This window comes from Thalassophryne amazonica, chromosome 9 (assembly GCF_902500255.1).
Source record: "Thalassophryne amazonica chromosome 9, fThaAma1.1, whole genome shotgun sequence".
Classification (NCBI taxonomy): domain Eukaryota; kingdom Metazoa; phylum Chordata; class Actinopteri; order Batrachoidiformes; family Batrachoididae; genus Thalassophryne; species Thalassophryne amazonica.
In genome coordinates this window covers 19,807,105-19,829,088 of record NC_047111.1, presented here as the reverse complement: position 1 = coordinate 19,829,088, position 21,984 = coordinate 19,807,105, and the positions used below count along the sequence as shown (strand labels likewise).

Below are 21,984 nucleotides of genomic sequence, written 5' to 3'. Positions count from 1 at the left end.
AATGTTGTATTTTTTTGGGGACACCCTATATATACTCTTCATAAAATGTTGAATCTTTCCAGAAATGTGTATTTTGCAGACAGAGTCAAGAAAATTAAAAACTTTCTTAAAAATGTTTTATTTTTACATTGGGCTCCCACTGAACTTGTTCCACCAGTTGGAACTAAATTGAATCCTTTCTTTCATTTTCAAGGCCCCTAATGTTTTTTAGCCCATGAATGAACTGATCTAATACCATATTTATCATCCTTTTGAAAGATTTCAGCTTTTAGATTTCCCCTATTGTTGGTTTTGGGAATGACTAACGCAGCGTTTAAATTGGTTCGACTTTGACTGAAACCCGACCTGAAACCTGAACTGATCATCCTGTTGGATTCTCTTCATGTTGAAGTGCATCAGAGTCTGCTGCTTAACGTCCATTCAGCGAATCTGATTTGACGGGACTTTATTCCCATAATAATGTTACCGTTGTGTTAAATCCTTTTATTCTTTTCACTTTGAGCATTCGCCATCTGCACTCACTCAGACTCATGAATGTTTCAAGATGAGCCCAGCGGTGATATGAATGGGATCATTAGTTCAGTCAGAGATGGAGAGGTAGATTAGGATTTAAAAAAAGGGAATTTTCTCTTCACCGGTTCATTCACAAGCCAGCTTTTACCTCTTTGTTTTTTACAATCTTGCCTTAAACTGATTTGTATCAAGATAATCGCCTGTTAAAAATGATTCTTCTGGGTTTACACTTGATATTTATTAGTCACAACTTATTTTACCGTCAGCTCTTGTAAACAGCACTGAGAGCTTTGCTGTGCTTCAGCCTGATTCACACCAAATGTTTAGACCTCAGTGAGAAACCATTTACCCGGAACTCTCTGGAAATACAGCACGCAGTTCTTAGAAAATGTTTCAAAGGGTGTGTTTGGACTGTAGTTGTGGAATTTGAAGATCTTGGGAAGTTGGAGTAATTAACATCTCCAATGGTTCTTCAAACAAAGGCTCCAGGTTGTCCTGATCTTGTGTTGAATGCGTTTTTGCATGCTCCTGTAGTGGTAGACACACTTTCAGATGTATGATGGTTTCAGGTAACTTGTGATTTGGTGCTGTATGAATAAACTGAAATGAATTTTGACATTGGTAAAGTTTTTGGCTTTCTGTCATGTTGAAAGTATCATTTTGTTCTTAAAAGTGGAGCCACGCACAAGGTGTTGTAATTCCTTCCTTGGTTCCCTTGATTTGGATGTAATTGGGCACTTCTGAGACGTTTTATTTATTTTACAATAGAGGTACAAATTTCTGACCAACTCATTTTGTACTGGGCACTGGGAAAAACAATCCTTTTGTCACTCCACATGGTCACTGCAGTGTTACTCCTCTGCATCAAAGCGGATTTCCCAATCTCGAGTCTTTTTATCTGATAAGCAGCAATAATTTACTGACTTAGATTAGGAGCAGGTTTTAGTTTAATTCAGATTATTTATACGGCTCCAAATCTCAACACAAGTCACCCAAGGCACTTCAAAAGAGTAAGATCTTACCTTAGCCACCCCTGATACCCCCATCACACATAGCCGGAATCACGCAGAGTGCGATCAGAATTGCGAATCGGTGTACATCCAAAAAGTGTCAGATTTCAGTTCTAAAACATTCTGACAGACATCTGCGCAACTCCACACAGTTGGTCAAAATTGTCCGGTGGCCCAGAGTCTGATACACATGTTCAAAACCCTCCGCACAACGTCGAAATGGGTCACCTGTCCAACGGCGGTCCATGTGCAATCTGAGGGCCATCTGACCGCAATTTACATATTCCGATGGCGGAAACATGGGATCCAAAATGATTTAGGTACATACGAGAGAACCTCAAGATGGATCTGGCACGGTAAAGTCTGCCGGTATGACCTGCACGTGCCACGCATAATATTGCCTACCCCCCCGGAACACAAGGAACTGTTGAAATGTATGTGCATGTTTCATCATGATAATATTATGAATTATTATCATGTACAGTGAATGTGAACAGTGGCTATCAAACTGAAAGTGTCATGCACTACTGTGAATGGAGAATGGATCTCACACTGTAATAAATGATCACCTGCTAAGTCTGTAGGAGATATGACATGGAACTGTTGTGTCAGGCCATGACAGCATTAATAAACATGAATTTCACCTCCAACAGCAGTCCAGGAGTGTTTGACAACGCAGATGTGGACTTGGAGCTGAAACTGGCAGCCTGTGGTCAAAATCCTCTCACACAAAATAAAAATTAATTCACATGTGATTATCCAACCGTCGCGGTGTCGAGTTGCACTGTGCTCCTGAAATGACCAAAAAAATAAATAAAAAAATGAAGTTTGCTGGAAAGGTGCTCAGTCTAACATAGGGGACAGCATGGCCCACTGCCAGAAAAGTATTTTTTCCCAGCAGATCATTTAAGATGTCTTTGGTAAAGTATTTCTATCAAGTGATTTTTTTTCTTTAAATTTACTTTTATCAGTTATCTGTGGCTTGATAACGTTATGTCCACATAATCCACAGTTACTGAAGAAGTAAGAATGTCATCATGATTAATAGCCACACCAAATAAATCAGTGGTTAAAACCACCTTCCATCTGATTTAGTAAACACCTGAACCAAGTTCAGCATGTTAGTTTAGCTTGATCGGTACATCTCTGATGGGGCAAGTTTAGGCTTCATTCATCCCACCCAGGTCATATCTATGCTCCAGCTCTTTATCTAATTCTGGGTTTGTTGTGATGTAGTCTCCATAGGAAACCTATGGGTGAGATCCCGTGAGGCTTTTCCAGTATAGGTACAGTCCCAGGTGACACTGGGTTGAAGGTATTAAGATATCATTGTGGCAATGCCTTGCTGGCGAGGAAGATTGTCTCTTGGTCAATTCTCGGACAAGATAGCTACATCTAGGATCGATCTACAGATGTCTGTATGTGAGTTGTTTAATGTTGGCATGTCGCATATCAGATCCTCAGCCTTGTGCTATGGCTGGGAAATCCCAGATGATCATATGCCTTCACAGCTGTTGGGTTACAAGTCATCACTCCCTTCGCTTGATCTGAAATGACCACCTTTGAAGAGTTCTTGTTTCCCCAGAGCCTGTATGCTGTCTTGGGTTCAGGATTCCTGTTGAGCCTTCATGGTTACCATCGTGACCTTGGGGAACACAAGGTCTGCACCATATTTCACTCCAACAGGCAATCCCTTACTTGATCTGGTGTCATGAAGTGGATGAGGGGTTGGGTTTTGACACCCGGCATGAACATGTAAATGAGGCCTTTGGGAACTGTCCTACGTTTGGACCTGGAGACTTGTTGCTGGCTGGTGGTTGATGTCTGGAGAAGCTCCTCTGCCATTAAAGACCTACCGTCCATGAGAAGGAGAAGGGAAGAAATCCAAAATTTCATTTAAAATGCTTTCTTATTTCATGGTGTGAAAGTTTGCAGATTGAATGAAAGTGCATTTAATTCATGAACTACCTCCTGCCCATTGTGCTAAAGCACTGTGAGGCTAAACGTGAGGCCCGACTACTTTGTGCTCCATCATGTTGGGTTTCTTGCACAAACTTACTGAATGGAGAATGATTTAGAAAAAGACTTTTGTGAAAAGCCTGCAAATGTGAGCCTGCAAAAGAGGCGCTGCCAGTAACGCTCGTCTATTCTGCAGATGCAAAGAAAGATGTTGATTTAAAGCTGCCAACACATTGAATACTTCAAAATCAGAAACGAAACAATGACAACAAAGCTGCTTTCCTGACTTAATGTTGATGTGGTGAAAAGCACCATTAACGGAAGAGGCACGGAAGGATGACACTTTAATCTCTGCAGACTCCCGCCGGGGCGTCTACAAGTGAAATCCCATTATCGCCAAACAGATGCTGACGGAATTGGAAACCAAACATTTATAAGGCTAATTATTTTCAGCAATCTGGGATAATAGAATATAAATCGCATTACTATGTTTCTGCTTTGGATTTATTTGCATGTAGAATAAAGCCATCATCTTGCAGGCTGCAAGAATTTACCCAAAATTTTTTTTTTTTTTTACCCATCATGCGCACATTTGTCTTCCTTTTCACGTCCAACATGATTGTAGACTTCACAAGTCAAATTTCTGCAAGCGGGGCCCTTCAAAGTAATCTTGATGGCACAGACTGGATTGGAGTTCTTCACCCCCTTTCACTTCACAAAAGTACCTGTGTTGACCGTCATCAAATTGACTGAGAGACGCTGCAGGCGCCTGCAGCTTTTTCATAAAGCTGCGTTAGGAGTTAAATTATCTACAGAAACAAAATTCAGCACAGCCTTTACAAGAGTTATTACAAAATTACTGCCAACAGTTTAAAACGGAAGACCATAAAACCTTGAAGAAATTGTTTTCTTGAGGAAGAAAAAAAAATGACAATGAATATTGATGACGAGGATTGCCTAGCTTGTTTTTAATTGTGTTCTTGTACTGTACGTAGGGTGTAGGGTGTGTGTGTGGTGTGTGTATATATATATATATAGATATATCTATATAGATATATATATATATATATATATATATATATACAATACGAGGTCTGTTAGAAAAGTATCCGGCCTTTTTATTTTTTGCAAAAACCATATGGATTTGAATCACGTGTGATTGCATCAGCCAAGCTTGAACCTTCGTGCGCATGCGTGACTTTTTCAACAGCTGTCAGTTGCGTCATTCGCCTGTGAGCAGCTTTGTGTGAGCAGTGGTCCACCCCTCTCGTTGGATTTTATTGGGAATAAATGTCTGAATGATTTGGAGCTTTGCTGCATCAAATTTTTCAGAAATTGTGAGAGACCTCCAGGTGGACACCATTCGGAAAATTCGATGGCTTTCAGGGACGATTTTATGGGGATTACAAGATTAAGGAGTGCTCCAGCCGGTTTAAAGACCGCCCACAGCGGCTGAGAGCGCAGCGCACTCCGAGCGCCAATGACAGGCTGACACCCTGCTGAAACAACCAGATCATTTCCAACGTGAAGGCTTTGTTGATCCGGGACGTTGTCTGAGTTCCACAAAAATGGCAGAAGACGTGGACATCAAGACTTTTTTGGCACATTCCACTGTTACAGGAGTTTTTTTCATGGAAAGAGAAGCGGAGGGATGCGCCACCGTGCCGCTCATGGCACGGGACAAAAGCACCTCCGTGTTGGCCTCACAGGACGGCTTTCAGATGGCTTTGGTGGCTTTCAGTCATGTGAATATCCGAGAAATTGTGCATGAGCTGGACATGCCAGAGCATGTCCTGTGAGGCTTCATCACGGCGTTGCTTTGCGCCATGCGGCTCCACCGCAATGGGGGCAGTTATTGTGGGCACTCTAAGGCACACCTGTGCACTAATCATGGTGTCTAATCAGCATCTTGGTATGGCACACCTGTGAGGTGGGATGGATTGTCTCAGCAAATGAGAAGTGCTCACTATCACAGATTTAGACTGGTTTGTGAACAATATTTGAGGGAATGGTGATATTGTGTATGTGGAAAAAGTTTTTAGATCTTTGAGTTCATCTCATACAAAATGGAGCAAAACCAAAAGTGTTGCGTTTATATTTTTGTTGAGTGTATATAAAGTGGGTAAAATAAGTTTGCAATATGCCACCTTTTTTCAGTAATATTTTCTAAAGGTGCTAGTAACATGAAATTTTTGCCAGATGTCAACCCAAGCAATCCACACAAAGAATCAAGACAAATAAGTACAGAAATGATGTTAGAATGATGGAGAAAAATTGAACAGGCTTACTGAAAATTTATGTAATACTTCGTACAAAAGCCTTTGTTGGTAATGACAGCTTCTAGGCGCCTCTTGCTCGGAGGAAACTAGTCGCATGCATTGCTCAGATGTGACTTTGGCCCAATCTTCCACACAGTCTTCAAATCTTGAAGATTCCTGTTACGAGTGGAGGGTGTTGAGAACCCAATACAGAGATGACACAAAGAATACCCAAAAATACAGTTTTTATGACTCACTCAGGGAGAGGTGAAAGTCATTACATGGGAGAGCAATCGTAAACTGGAGACAAGGTTTGTGAGGGATCAGCATGCGAGAGGTCAGGGAGGCAGAGAATGGTCCAATAACACAAGAAATAGCCACAAGCAAAGTGTCCAAAAATGGCAGGCAAAATCTAAACAATCACTGGGAAATAATGTTATCTAAGATACTACTGATGGTCTCCTGAGCTGTAGACAGCAAGAGTTCTTGACTCTTGACCTCTTCAATCTGTGGGGTCCTTTGGAAATCTGGAGAACGTCAACAACAATCGCTGTAAGCTCTGCAATAAGTCGACATGGTGACGGGTGGCAAAATGTACTGTATATCTAATGGAATCCCAAACATTTATTGAGAAAGTAAAATCACAGAAAACCTGTTATGTGTCGACGCGGATTGAGGAGCGAACCTGCGTCAGACAGGACCCAGCGCTAAAAACAACCAGAAAGCGGTTCCAATAAAACTATTTCTATACACCTGTGTTTAAAAGTGTAAAACATAAAAAAACAACGTCCCTCTGGTGGAGTGATCCGCGGCTCGCTCTCCAGCGCCGCAAGGATTAAAGCCTGCGCTCCTGGACTTCCGACCACCGCCAACACCCCCCAGTGGACACGACCAACTGATTCTCTGTGAAGCAAAGAGACGGTGAGTAAGTCAACAGATACAACTATATCTTCCAATAAACACACGCTGCCAGCAACACACTCAGGTCAGTGTCCTTTTTTTTACTTTATGCAAATGACAGCTCTCCCAACAAGTGGAGGATCACTTATCTCCTTCACTCCACAGCAGGGAGAACAAACTGCGCAATTCTCTTTACAATTCCAGTATACTGTGTAACAAAACACCAAGTTTATCATCAACAAGTACATAAACACTTAATTACCTTTCGTGTGTGCTGACAGCATGTGTCCCTCACCCCTCTCTGCTTCACGGGCTCGATGTGTCAAACCCAGGCGCGGTCCTCAGCGTCTCACAAACGAACGTCACAAGGTCGATTTCCTTCCCGGCAGTTCTGCTTGAATCACACATGACTTAATGCAGAACGCCATCCAATTATCTGCTTCAGCTGCAAGTCGTCCAGGTTGCACGTGAGCACTGATCACAGGTGCTTCCATGATGTTGATGAGGGTGAAGACTCTTCAGCCAGCACCTTCTTCACAGACAAATCAGCCCTCATGCCACCTGGAGAGCAAAGAAAAGAAAAGAACACCAAAACATCCAGCCACGCCCCCCCCAACACACAACAAAACCTTGACAATAGCAAGAATTCACAATAAATCCATAGTAAATCAACAAAGCAGACAGGAGATGATGCCTTTTTAATCTCTCATCACTGATGGTTTCTTGTTCCATTGCTTTTGGTCCTAAACGATGAATCATACAGTGAAAGTTTTCCCAGGAGTCTTTCTCTCAAGGGACTGGACTGTGTCTAAGACACAGCAGCAGAAAAGTGGAGGGAGAGAGAGAGACTGTAGAAATGTTCACCATCAAACAGATCCAGTATTGTTCTGTTTTTCTCACTGGAAAACAGCGAGGGACCAGTGGGAGTGGATGCTCAAGCTCATTTGTGTCCTAAAGGCTCGATGGGGTTTTCCCAGTGGATCTGACTCAGCCTGTGTGGGAAATCATGTTCAGGGAGGAACACCGTGGTTGTAACACTTCCCTTTGCCTCGAGAAGGTGCTTATAATAGATAATTGTTCTATTTCACGTGTCTTGCTTTCTGCTTCATTGCTTTTTTTTTCTTATTTCATGCAACAGGATTCATATTCAGGTTTTTAACGATGCTTCAAATCAAAAGAGTTCAAGTATATGTGGATGTTTCCTTTGAGGGTTTATGACTCTTTATCCTACAATAGGCAAAAGACCCATGTGGTTGATATTAGAACTCCTTATGAGTCCAGAGCTTGAGCTTAGAAATTGGTTAGTGCAAGTTGATTTATATTTGGTGTTTTGTCTATGCCATAATACACACATACACACACACACACACACACATATACATATATAATAATAATAATAATAATATATATATATATATATATATATATATATATATATATATATATATACTCTGCTCCTGGATATGACCTGCCCTGCACATTTTCCAACTGTCAAAGGCTAATTAACTTCACAAGGTGTGCTCAGCCAATCAGGAGCTGGAAAACACCAAACTTGATTAACCAGGAGTGAACACGCTAAGTGTGAACTTGTTGAAATTCACCAATTCTCTGCATTGATATGTGTCCAATCAAGTTCTTGCTCAAAACAATCAATCTAGATTGTTAACACTAGACTCAAAGTGTATATTTTCGATTTTGAGACAAAAGCATCCTTAATTTTCACAAACTTGAACTCGAAACACTCAATGATTCCAGGAACATCACTGACGATGTGTCCAATAGCATCAGTAGATGCATTTACACAGACGTCAATCAGTCCCCAAAATCTGAAAAATAAATCTAGTACTGTCCCAACAGCATGGCAGTGACCAGTGGACTTATCACAAGCTGTCTGTCTGTGTGTGCATGTGTCTTTCTGTCTAAATTCCTCTCTGTGTAGATATCTAGATCTAATATTTGTGGGTGACTTGGTGATTTGACGAGGCTGCTCTTCTTGAATCTATTCTTCTTTCACAAACATTTGATTTTTAAAATTTAAAGATTTTAAATCTTTACCTGTCAATTATAATTCACAGTGACTCTTTTCTCTGTGATTAGAAGCTCATCAGTCAACTTTTAGTTTGTTTGGTTCTTGTTTTACATTTACAGGTTGTGCAACATTTATTTCAGAGTTGTACACACACACACACACACACACACACACACACACACACACACACACACACACACACACACACACACACACACACACTCATCTTCAACCACTTATCCAAGATCGTGTCGCAGGGGGCTGGAGCCTATTTCAGCAGTCATAGGGCTTGAAGCAGGGTTCACCCTGGACAGGACATACGTCTGTCACAGGGACACACACAGACAAACAAACACATTCACACCCGCACGCACACCTACGGACAATTTAAAGTTTCCAGTCCACCTAACCTGCATGTATTTGGATGTGGGAGGAAGCCGGAGCACCTAGAGGAAACCCACGCAAACACATTGAAAACATGCAAACTCCACACAGAAAGCCCACAGGTGGAATTGATCCATGACCTTCTTCCTATGATGCAACAGTGCTAACCACTAAGCCACCATGCTGCCACACTTATTTCAGTACACACACAAAAAACTCTTTCTGTCCATCAGTGATAATTTTCTGATGATAAACATGAACATGATAACAAACAGGAAACACAATCCAGAAAGCTGCAGTGTGACTTTAATATGAATTTATGCAACTGCAGAAATCACATCTCAATTTCAAATATGAAATCCAAAACCACTGCAAGTACAGCTAAACTGAAGGACAGCTGAGGAACATCAACCTACGGTGGATATGCAGAATGTGAACTCTGAGATCCACATTCGTGTGGATTTTTATGGGACAGTTCGCCCGAATGCTCACTGTGTTTCCAGCAGTGTGAAAAACTGAAACCTTCTGGAGTTACAGACGTTTGTAGTTTTACTACTGTTTTCCTGCACTGGCTTCCTAATTTAATTTCAACTGGAATTTGTTGACTGGCTGTTGCACTAAATTGTTCAAATGTAAAACTGCCTGTGTGGATTCTGTTTCAGGCTGCGACTGCTTTTTGCTGCTGCCTTGCTTTGATGTGTTTACTGGCTAAATGGACTCACCGCTTTGTATATTTGTCATTATTATATGGCCGGCCCACTCTGTGGCCTTAAGGGGTTTAGTGCATTGCGGGATTATGTGAAAGCCAAAGAAAATCAGGAGGTGAAATGAATACGGTTAAAGTGCAGGTTGGTTGTCAAGCAGCGGTGAGTGGCCTTGTGCCATGAAGGGCCAAGAGTCTGCAAATGATCCCCTCAGCAGGTGATTCTGGTCATAAGCACCACTTTGACTTGGGGGTAGGAACTCATCAGGGGAATCACCTGTGGAGAGGATCATTAGGAACAAAATCCTGCAGACCACTGGCCCAGCATCTCACATGACCATCCATGCTAGTGAGCAGGCTTGGAAAGACCTCCTCTGGCTTTGTGGTAACACCTGCACAATGTTCCCCTGAGAATAAAAGGTTTTATGATAAGATCTAACTGGACAGGGTTTAAACCGTGGAATGCAACTAATATTTATCTTGTGATGAAGCTGGTAGGACTTGTGTTTTCATGGAGTCTTCGCAGAAACCAAGTTAAATCAAGGCAAATGACACAAAATCTGAGGGCAGTGTAGGGCACAGGGTGATTGTATGTAGTCATTTAATTAGTCTGTGGCATGTTTTGGGTATAACATGAATTGAACCAATCAAGAGTGTTATCTGTGCGCCAGCATGGTGAACTCATAAATGAGAGGAAACAGTTCTGCATACAAAGAATCAACCCGCATTGAATGCAGCAGATGTTATCCACCAGAGCTCCCTGAGGTGAAGCATCTTTATATCTCATAGTGCAACACCTTATTAACCCTGTCTGACTCTGACTACCTGATCTCCTCCATATTCTATCAGGTCGACGCCCATTTTTTTTAGCATTATATTTTTGCTTTTTATTTTGTGAATCCAGTTTTGTTGCAGTGTGATATGCTAATGCATACTGATGTTACTGGGATATTGCACTGTTTTAATAGCAGGACACTTCTGTATCCGCACCTTCATTTGAGTTTTTGTTGGTCCATGGTGAAATAGATCCCCCCCCCCCCCCCACACACACACACACACACACACACCTCCACCACCACCATTTCAATGCACCAGCACTGAGCCTGGCCACACCCACAGGTGCACAGATGAACATAAGTAGATGCACTAGGCATGAGGATCACGAATGGAAAAATAGAAATTACAAAGCAGAGACACTTGCACTGTGCGCTGCTTTGCACATGTCACAAGACTGAACCCAAAGTGAGCATTTTTTATTTTTTTATTTTTTTGGTCAGATCCATTCCAACTCACCTGAAATACAGTTTGATCTTTTCACCAATTTCCATTAAAACAGCTCCCAGGAACATGTGCCATGTTGTAAAAACCTCTCAATCTTTGATCAAGTTTTTTGAAACTTTGTGAGTGGTTGAGTGATGCTGTTAGTCATCCAGTGAGAACGTCTCTTGGGGGAGTCGATGAGGCAACATCTGTTTATAAAGTATGAAGTTGAGGTCCAACAGACTCTCATTAAATATACATGTGTATTTATGTGCTGTTGGATCTTTTGAATCATGTGTCATGTTGATATTTGATTCTTTATTTAATTTTTTAGACACTGCTGCGGGACGGTAAGAGAGAGAGCACGGTCAGCACGCTCTACCTGTCGCCCTCCAACATCGAGTCTGGCCAGCAGATCACCTGCCGGGCTTCAAACAAAGCGGCCCCCAATGGAAAAGATGCAACTGTTACCATTGACATACAACGTAAGTAGACATAGAAATTATACTCGGAATAGTTTTTTTGAATTCTAAAACTCAAAATAGAATGGATAGGCAGAGTGCTCCAATTCATGCAAATTAATTATTTCTTATTTAGTGATGTTTTAATATTTGGCTCCAAACTCTTTGAGTTAACCAATTGTGACCTTGGCTTTGACCTTTCAAGGTTACCTATGGTCAAAGGTTATGTGACCAATGGAAGCATGATACATTAGTGCAGTCCTTGTGGATAAATACACTCAAATCTTTCTGAAATTCCCCAAAAGAGAAATACTTAAATTATATATTTTAAAAACCTGGAAGAGTTAGAGGACTTGGCTGAGGACAGAGAAGTGTGGCATGAGCTGCTTGGTCTACCACTGTGACCCAGATAAGCAGCAGAAAATGAATGAATAAATGACTGAATGAATTGATGAATGTATAGTTTAATAAATTAATAAATAAATGACACCTATAAAATCAGGCGGCACAGTGACTTAGTGGTTAGCACTGTTGCCTTATAGCAAGAAGGTCATGGGATCGATTCCCACCTGTGGCCTGTGTGTGTGGTTTTTGCATGTTTGTGTAGGTTCCTCCCACATCCAAAGACATGCAGGTTAGGTAGAATGGAATCTTTAAATTGTCTGTAGGTGTGTGTGTGTGTGTGCCTGCGCGCGAGAAAGTGTTTGTCTGTCTAGATGTGGCCCTTCCACATACTGGCGTCCTGTCCAGGCTGTACTCTGCCTCACACCATATGACTGCTGGGATGGGCTCCAGCCCCCCGACCCTTAATTGGAGTAAGAGGTTGAAGATGTGTGAGTGAGTGAGTGAGTGAGTGAGTGGTGAGTGAGTGAGTGAGTGAGTGAGTGAGTGAGTGATGAGTGAGTGAGTGAGTGAGTGAGTGAGTGATGAGTGTGAGTGGTGAGCATATAAAATCTCCCAAAGAACAATAATAATAAGGGGAGCTGATGCTCTAGTGGTTAAGCGTTGGGCTTAAGACCAGAGGATCCTTGGTTCAAATCCCAGCCTGACCGGAAAATCACTAAGGGCCCTTGGGCAAGGTCTTTAATCCCCTAGTTGCTCTCTTTGTGTAGTGGGCGCCTTTTACGGCTGCAGCCTGACATCAGGGTGTATGTGAGAATGTGTAAAGCGCATTGAGCGTCTGATGCAGATGGAAAGTGCTATATAAATGCAGTCCATTTAACAAAATCTAGGTATTTATTAGGTTTATTTAGTCACCATATTCATCAAGTTGATAAATAAAATTTAATTTATTATGATCACAGCTAATAGTAAGACCCTTTGGCTGCTCCCTTGTTTGCACTCGGGGTCGCCACAGCAAATCCAAGGGGGATGTGCATGTTGAATTGGTACAGGTTTTACGCCCAATGCCCTTCCTGATGTAACACCACATACAGTGGAGAAACGTGGCAGGGGTGGCGTTTGAACCGGGAACCTTCTGCAATGAAACTAAGTGCATTAACCACTTCACAGCTAATAATTAATTAATTAATATAAGCTATCAAATGATCAGTCTTTCTTTATTGGGAAAATACTGTTCATTTGAAATTTTGTAAATTTAGAAATAATTAATTTGATATTGTTTGTAAACATTTGACAAGGCAGACTGTTAAACAGCTTAGCACTGGTATACATTAAACTGGAAGCACCAAAAGATTTAACATGGGGAATGACTAGAGACAAGTTGCTGGTCTGTGTGTTCATGCTATGCTGGTCAGATGTGAAATTAAAAGAAGAGAACAGATAATGAGGGGATTGGTTATTTCTGATGTTAACATGATTAAGTTGCTCTCAGCTCCACTGGCAATATATCAGCCTGTCTGAATTCGGCTGGACCTATATGGGTCCAAGGATGAGCGGAGAGGAGGAAACGTATAATTTTGTTCTGTATAATCTGTAATCTCCCCTGGTTACGCTTGGTCAGGCCATCATACCAAGCAGAACTGGCATAATCCATATGACACTGCATTAAGGCTGACATAAGTTTTTGTTTTGTTTTTTTTTTTTTGTTTTTTTGTATGTTGATCCAAATCTTTGGCCTGTCTATATAAAAAACTTTAATTTTGCATTGGATTTGCTGATCACTTTATCGGTAATCAAATCACTGGATAGGGCCTGGTCTAAGTCTAGACCAGTGTATTTTACACAGGATTTACTGACAATTTTGTTGCCAGCACATGATACGTCTACAGTATCATTTACCAGGAGTTGTTTTTTGGATCCAAACAGGATCGATTCTGTTTACCAAGATGGAGAGACAGTTTGTTGTCAATTAACCACTCTCTAACCGACTCGAGTTCAGAGGACAGGGTTGGTTGAATAGCTGCCACATTTTTACCAGCTACTAATAAAGCAGAGTCGTCAGCATACAACAACAATTTGCAGCGAACTGTTTAGGGCATATCGTTCACATATATGAGAAAGAGCAGTGGTCCAAAGATAGAACCCTGTGGTACCCCGTAGGTAAGTATAGCAGGTGTAGATACGTGCCCCCTATATCCACAGTCTGCAGCCTTACATCAAGGTAGGATCTGAACCATTCAATGGTTAATTCATTGAATCCCAAGGCCTTAATTTTATGTAAGAGAATTTTATGGTCCACAATGTCAAAAGCTTTTTGTAGATCCAACAAGGTCATACCTATGTAATTGCCTTTGTCTTGTTTTAATTTGACAAAGTCCAGTAGGTGGATCAGACATTTATTTGTGGAATATTGTGATCTGAAACCAGATTGAAAATCATACAATAAATTGTTGTTGCCCAGATAGCGATCAACTTGTTCATATACAATTTTTTCAAAGATTTTTGATATATTGCTCAATACTGAGACTGGCCTATGGTTGCCTGCTTCTGTCAAAGAGTTCATTTTGAATATAGCAGTGATTCTAGCAAATTTTAAATCAGATGGTAGTTTTCCACTATGAATCAATACATTTAAAATATAGGTTAGTGGAGTAGAAATGAACTTGGCACCATCTTTAAGAAAATGTGCAGGTATATTGTCCAGACCAGTTACCTTATTCAAATTTAGTTTTAACAAATGTTCCAGCATATTGTCCTCAGCCACTCCCTGCAGACAAAAAGAGTTAGGTTGAACATTTTTACCTTTATAAAAATTTTCTATGTGTTATGAATCCTATTTACCAGAACTTTGAGGTAGATGGCTAACTAGATTTGAGGCAATTGTGGAAAAATAAGAATTAAAAATATTTGTCACCTTCGATTTGTCAAAAGTAATGGTACCATTTTTACCAAACCTATAGTGTGGGCTTTTGACACACAATGCTAATGGGCTGGTGTTAGCAGGAAACTGGTGCCTCCAATGTGAGCAAAGGCATTGCTTCAAAAATACTTAGAGTTACAATTTAGCTTATAAAACTTGTATTGCTCCTCTTCATCTCCTCCTATGTTGTGACTGACTTTTACATACCTAGATGCCAGCTAGTGATAGGTCGAGGCATGAAGCGCCCAAATTTACCAATGTCTCATTTGTAGTGCTCACCAGTGACAAGTTCGACATTCTGAGGGTGAAATTATTGTGCCGTATCCAGCCCTGGAGTTGCCACTTTCAAACCTCTACTTTTCCAGCTTGTGTGGTGTTTTACAATAACCAAGAAACTCCATCAGTAGTCGGGCTGTTTTCTTTACACCAGCAAAAGAAGGAAGCAGAGGAAAAACAACGACACAGATAATTAGTCTGACGAAAATGTTCACACAAAGGCATTCAAACGCTGTGAGCTTTGTTCAGACATTTTTTCTGCTTCTCTCCTTCCCTCCATACAGTCGTAGAATCCAAACACAGAAAATGGGGCTCTTCTATGAATAATTAAATTGTCAGATGATATTATTTGATCACAAAAACTATTTGCCGCAAGTTATGGATTTGGAATAGAAAGTCTCCTGCATTCCTCAGAGCTCCTTCAAAGCTATTAAGTATGACTAATAAAGCAGAAAATGCTATTCAGAGATGCATTACTCTTGACAGATCTATTCTTCCTCCTCATGAATTCTTTCCCAGCTTCATTTTTTCGCCATCGGAAACAACTGGAGTTCATAAAGTACGGCTTGGAGATACTGAAATGCGTGCACTAACTGATTAACGGCTGTTGTGCTTCCTGTCAGAACAGCCCTAATCCGGTTGTCATGCAGAACAATGGCGGTCCGACACTTTCTCGTGGAAATTCAAATGTTTGCTGTTACCCACTGAATGATAGCAGTTGCGGTATCGAGTGACAGATAAAGTGGCGATCTTCAGTAATCAGCTCTGCAGCAAAGTCAGACGTGTCAGGCCCAAAGTCCATTAGTTTAAATCATTCCCAGTGCTACGTTGGAGCCAAACGCTTAAACTCGCCGTTACGTTTAACATGCACAACCTGGAGAGCAGTGAAGTGAGGATGTGCAATGTGTGTGTGTGTGTGTGTGTGTGTGTGTGTGTGTGTGTGTGTGTGGCGTGGGGGGGGGGGGGGGTGGAGACATTAAAACAGAAGGAAGCAATTCAGCAGATTTGGACAGACAGCGGTGAGCTGGCGAGCTCCGGTGTTTGGCAGTCAGTGGGTGACAGGTGTCGAATGAATAAATGATGACGATGAAGGTGGAGAGGTTGCAGAGACTCCTGTGGGTCTCAGAAAGTGCATTTCGTCACCACCGGGGGCAGCGCATGTTAACCGCTGCTTGTTAATATTGATGGGAGGCAGCTGTTGGTGACACAGGCGGAGGATGGCTAATCATGCAGGTTCAGCACAGGGCTCTGGACCAGCGCCAGTCAGCTGGAAATCAGCGGAGTCATCACACACTATCACAACCCGCTTCTGAATATCCAACCTTATTATTTTTTTTAAAAACCATACGGATTTGAATCACGTGTGATTACATCAGCCAAGCTTGAACCCTCGTGGGCATGCGAGAGTTTTTTCACGTCTGTCGGTGACGTCATTCGCCTGTGAGCACGCCTTGTGGGAGGAGTGGTCCAGCCCCCTCGTCGGAATTCCTTTGTCTAAGAAGTTGCTGAGAGACTGGCGCTGTGCTTCATCAAAATTTTTTCCAAAACTGTGAGGCACATCCGAGTGGACACCATTCGACAAATTAAGATGGTTTTCGGTGAAAATTTTAACGGCTGATGAGAGATTTTGGATTGTTTCTATCGCTGTAAGGACTTCCCACTTAGCGGGACATCTCGCAGCGCTCCGAGGCGACGTCGTCATCCTGTTTCAAGCTGAAAAAATCCAAATTTAAGCCTCTGTTGACCCAGGACATCGTGAGAGAACAGAGAACTTTCAGAAGAGGTCCGAATCAGCAGTTTATCCGGACATTCCACTGTTAAAGGAGATTTTTTTAATGAAAAACACCTCTGTGTTGATAACCATTTGTAAAATCCAGGCAGCTTTTGGTGGCTTTCAGTTGAGTGAGTATCTGAGAAATTGTTTAACAGCAGGGCATGTTCCAACTTGTCCTTAAGGCTTCCAACGGAGGTGTTTTTCCTGTGGCGGGCGCAGCCGGCGCGCCAATCCGTCCGCACGTCTTTCATTAAAACAATCTCCTTTAACAGTGGAATGTCCGGATAAACTGCTGATTCCGACCTCTTCTGAAAGTTCTCTGTTCTCTCACAACGTCCTGGGTCAACAGAGGCTTAAATTTGGAGGTTTTCAGCTTGAAACAGGATGACGACGTCGCCTCGGAGTATATATATATATATATATATATATGAGTGTCCCCAAAAAATATGCAACATTTTATAGGCAAAGCAAAATGGTCAAAGTATATGTCTAGGAAATAAATTATGGCTGGATAGAAAGCTGAAAGGTTGAAGTTTTCCATACCAATGTCAATATTGGCCCTGCATTTTGTCAGTCTAGCTGAGAAAAGTGGCTGCACCTGTTTGACACTCTTGGTCTGGTGCCAAAACTCAATCATTTTTGTTCGCTGTAATATGGTTAATCTTGGCATTTTCCTGAGTCTTGCTTGGCATCAACATAAACTTCAGGGTCTCTGCAAGTAAAAAGAAACATAAGTGATTATGTTTGTATCATTTAAGGGTCAAACCGAGTGTTTTAAATGTTGTATTTTTTTGGGGACACCCTATATATACTCTTCATAAATGTTGAATCTTTCCAGAAATGTGTATTTTGCAGACAGAGTCAAGAAAATTAAAACTTTCTTAAAAATGTTTTATTTTTACATTGGGCTCCCACTGAACTTGTTCCAGTTGGAACTAAATTGAATCCTTTCTTTCATTTTCAAGGCCCCTAATGTTTTTTAGCCCATGAATGAACTGATCTAATACCATATTTATCATCCTTTTGAAAGATTTCAGCTTTTAGATTTCCCCTATTGTTGGTTTTGGGAATGACTAACGCAGCGTTTAAATTGGTTCGACTTTGACTGAAACCCGACCTGAAACCTGAACTGATCATCCTGTTGGATTCTCTTCATGTTGAAGTGCATCAGAGTCTGCTGCTTAACGTCCATTCAGCGAATCTGATTTGACGGGACTTTATTCCCATAATAATGTTACCGTTGTGTTAAATCCTTTTATTCTTTTCACTTTGAGCATTCGCCATCTGCACTCACTCAGACTCATGAATGTTTCAAGATGAGCCCAGCGGTGATATGAATGGGATCATTAGTTCAGTCAGAGATGGAGAGGTAGATTAGGATTTAAAAAAAGGGAATTTTCTCTTCACCGGTTCATTCACAAGCCAGCTTTTACCTCTTTGTTTTTTACAATCTTGCCTTAAACTGATTTGTATCAAGATAATCGCCTGTTAAAAATGATTCTTCTGGGTTTCACTTGATATTTATTAGTCACAACTTATTTTACCGTCAGCTCTTGTAAACAGCACTGAGAGCTTTGCTGTGCTTCAGCCTGATTCACACCAAATGTTTAGACCTCAGTGAGAAACCATTTACCCGGAACTCTCTGGAAATACAGCACGCAGTTCTTAGAAATGTTTCAAAGGGTGTGTTTGGACTGTAGTTGTGGAATTTGAAGATCTTGGGAAGTTGGAGTAATTAACATCTCCAATGGTTCTTCAAACAAAGGCTCCAGGTTGTCCTGATCTTGTGTTGAATGCGTTTTTGCATGCTCCTGTAGTGGTAGACACACTTTCAGATGTATGATGGTTTCAGGTAACTTGTGATTTGGTGCTGTATGAATAAACTGAAATGAATTTTGACATTGGTAAAGTTTTTGGCTTTCTGTCATGTTGAAAGTATCATTTTGTTCTTAAAAGTGGAGCCACGCACAAGGTGTTGTAATTCCTTCCTTGGTTCCCTTGATTTGGATGTAATTGGGCACTTCTGAGACGTTTTATTTATTTTACAATAGAGGTACAAATTTCTGACCACTCATTTTGTACTGGGCACTGGGAAAACAATCCTTTTGTCACTCCACATGGTCACTGCAGTGTTACTCCTCTGCATCAAAGCGGATTTCCCAATCTCGAGTCTTTTTATCTGATAAGCAGCAATAATTTACTGACTTAGATTAGGAGCAGGTTTTAGTTTAATTCAGATTATTTATACGGCTCCAAATCTCAACACAAGTCACCCAAGGCACTTCAAAAGAGTAAGATCTTACCTTAGCCACCCCTGATACCCCCATCACACATAGCCGGAATCACGCAGAGTGCGATCAGAATTGCGAATCGGTGTACATCAAAAAGTGTCAGATTTCAGTTCTAAAACATTCTGACAGACATCTGCGCAACTCCACACAGTTGGTCAAAATTGTCCGGTGGCCCAGAGTCTGATACACATGTTCAAAACCCTCCGCACAACGTCGAAATGGGTCACCTGTCCAACGGCGGTCCATGTGCAATCTGAGGGCCATCTGACCGCAATTTACATATTCCGATGGCGGAAACATGGGATCCAAAATGATTTAGGTACATACGAGAGAACCTCAAGATGGATCTGGCACGGTAAAGTCTGCCGGTATGACCTGCACGTGCCACGCATAATATTGCCTACCCCCCCGGAACACAAAGGAACTGTTGAAATGTATGTGCATGTTTCATCATGATAATAATTATGAATTATTATCATGTACAGTGAATGTGAACAGTGGCTATCAAACTGAAAGTGTCATGCACTACTGTGAATGGAGAATGGATCTCACACTGTAATAAATGATCACCTGCTAAGTCTGTAGGAGATATGACATGGAACTGTTGTGTCAGGCCATGACAGCATTAATAAACATGAATTTCACCTCCAACAGCAGTCCAGGAGTGTTTGACAACGCAGATGTGGACTTGGAGCTGAAACTGGCAGCCTGTGGTCAAAATCCTCTCACACACAAATAAAATTAATTCACATGTGATTATCCAACCGTCGCGGTGTCGAGTTGCACTGTGCTCCTGAAATGACCAAAAAAATAAATAAAAAATGAAGTTCGCTGGAAAGGTGCTCAGTCTAACATAGGGGACAGCATGGCCCACTGCCAGAAAAGTATTTTTTCCCAGCAGATCATTTAAGATGTCTTTGGTAAAGTATTTCTATCAAGTGATTTTTTTTCTTTAAATTTACTTTTATCAGTTATCTGTGGCTTGATAACGTTATGTCCACATAATCCACAGTTACTGAAGAAGTAAGAATGTCATCATGATTAATAGCCACACCAAATAAATCAGTGGTTAAAACCACCTTCCATCTGATTTAGTAAACACCTGAACCAAGTTCAGCATGTTAGTTTAGCTTGATCGGTACATCTCTGATGGGGCAAGTTTAGGCTTCATTCATCCCACCCAGGTCATATCTATGCTCCAGCTCTTTATCTAATTCTGGGTTTGTTGTGATGTAGTCTCCATAGGAAACCTATGGTGAGATCCCGTGAGGCTTTTCAGTATAGGTACAGTCCCAGGTGACACTGGGTTGAAGGTATTAAGATATCATTGTGGCAATGCCTTGCTGGCGAGGAAGATTGTCTCTTGGTCAATTCTCGGACAGATAGCTACATCTAGGATCGATCTACAGATGTCTGTATGTGAGTTGTTTAATGTTGGCATGTCGCATATCAGATCCTCAGCCTTGTGCTATGGCTGGGAAATCCCAGATGATCATATGCCTTCACAGCTGTTGGGTTACAAGTCATCACTCCCTTTCGCTTGATCTGAAATGACCACCTTTGAAGAGTTCTGTTTCCCCAGAGCCTGTATGCTGTCTTGGGTTCAGGATTCCTGTTGAGCCTTCATGTTACCATAGGGACCTTGGGGAACACAAGGTCTGCAACCATATTTCACTCCAACAGGCAATCCCTTACTTGATCTGGTGTCATGAAGTGGATGAGGGTTGGGTTTTGACACCCGGCATGAACATGTAAATGAGGCCTTTGGGAACTGTCCTACGTTTGGACCTGGAGACTTGTTGCTGGCTGGTGGTTGATGTCTGGAGAAGCTCCCTTGCCATTAAAGACCTCCCGTCCATTGAGAAGGAGAAGGGAAGAAATCCAAAATTTCATTTAAAATGCTTTCTTATTTCATGGTGTGAAAGTTTGCAGATTGAATGAAAGTGCATTTAATTCATGAACTACCTCCTGCCCATTGTGCTAAAGCACTGTGAGGCTAAACGTGAGGCCCGACTACTTTGTGCTCCATCATGTTGGGTTTCTTGCACAACTTACTGAATGGAGAATGATTTAGAAAAAGACTTTTGTGAAAAGCCTGCAAATGTGAGCCTGCAAAAGAGGCGCTGCCAGTAACGCTCGTCTATTCTGCAGATGCAAAGAAAGATGTTGATTTAAAGCTGCCAACACATTGAATACTTCAAAATCAGAAACGAAACAATGACAACAAAGCTGCTTTCCTGACTTAATGTTGATGTGGTGAAAAGCACCATTAACGGAAGAGGCACGGAAGGATGACACTTTAATCTCTGCAGACTCCCGCCGGGGCGTCTACAAGTGAAATCCCATTATCGCCAAACAGATGCTGACGGAATTGGAAACCAAACATTTATAAGGCTAATTATTTTCAGCAATCTGGGATAATAGAATATAAATCGCATTACTATGTTTCTGCTTTGGATTTATTTGCATGTAGAATAAAGCCATCATCTTGCAGGCTGCAAGAATTTACCCAAAATTTTTTTTTTTTTTTTACCCATCATGCGCACATTTGTCTTCCTTTTCACGTCCAACATGATTGTAGACTTCACAAGTCAAATTTCTGCAAGCGGGGCCCTTCAAAGTAATCTTGATGGCACAGACTGGATTGAGTTCTTCACCCCTTTCACTTCACAAAAGTACCTGTGTTGACCGTCATCAAATTGACTGAGAGACGCTGCAGGCGCCTGCAGCTTTTTCATAAAGCTGCGTTAGGAGTTAAATTATCTACAGAAACAAAATTCAGCACAGCCTTTACAAGAGTTATTACAAAATTACTGCCAACATTTTAAACGGAAGACCATAAAACTTGAAGAAATTGTTTTCTTGAGGAAGAAAAAAAATGACAATGAAATATTGATGACGAGG

General features: G+C 41.4%; 1 protein-coding gene across 1 annotated transcript in view; it reads left to right on the top strand.

Annotated features, from left to right (window-relative positions):
* Positions 1-21,984, top strand: part of kirrel3a (kirre like nephrin family adhesion molecule 3a) — a 657,736-nt gene that overhangs the window by 513,764 nt on the left and 121,988 nt on the right. The window contains exon 5 of the mRNA XM_034177743.1: positions 11,351-11,501. Coding sequence (XP_034033634.1) covers positions 11,351-11,501 — 151 coding nt within the window. The remainder of the gene's footprint in view (positions 1-11,350; positions 11,502-21,984) is intronic.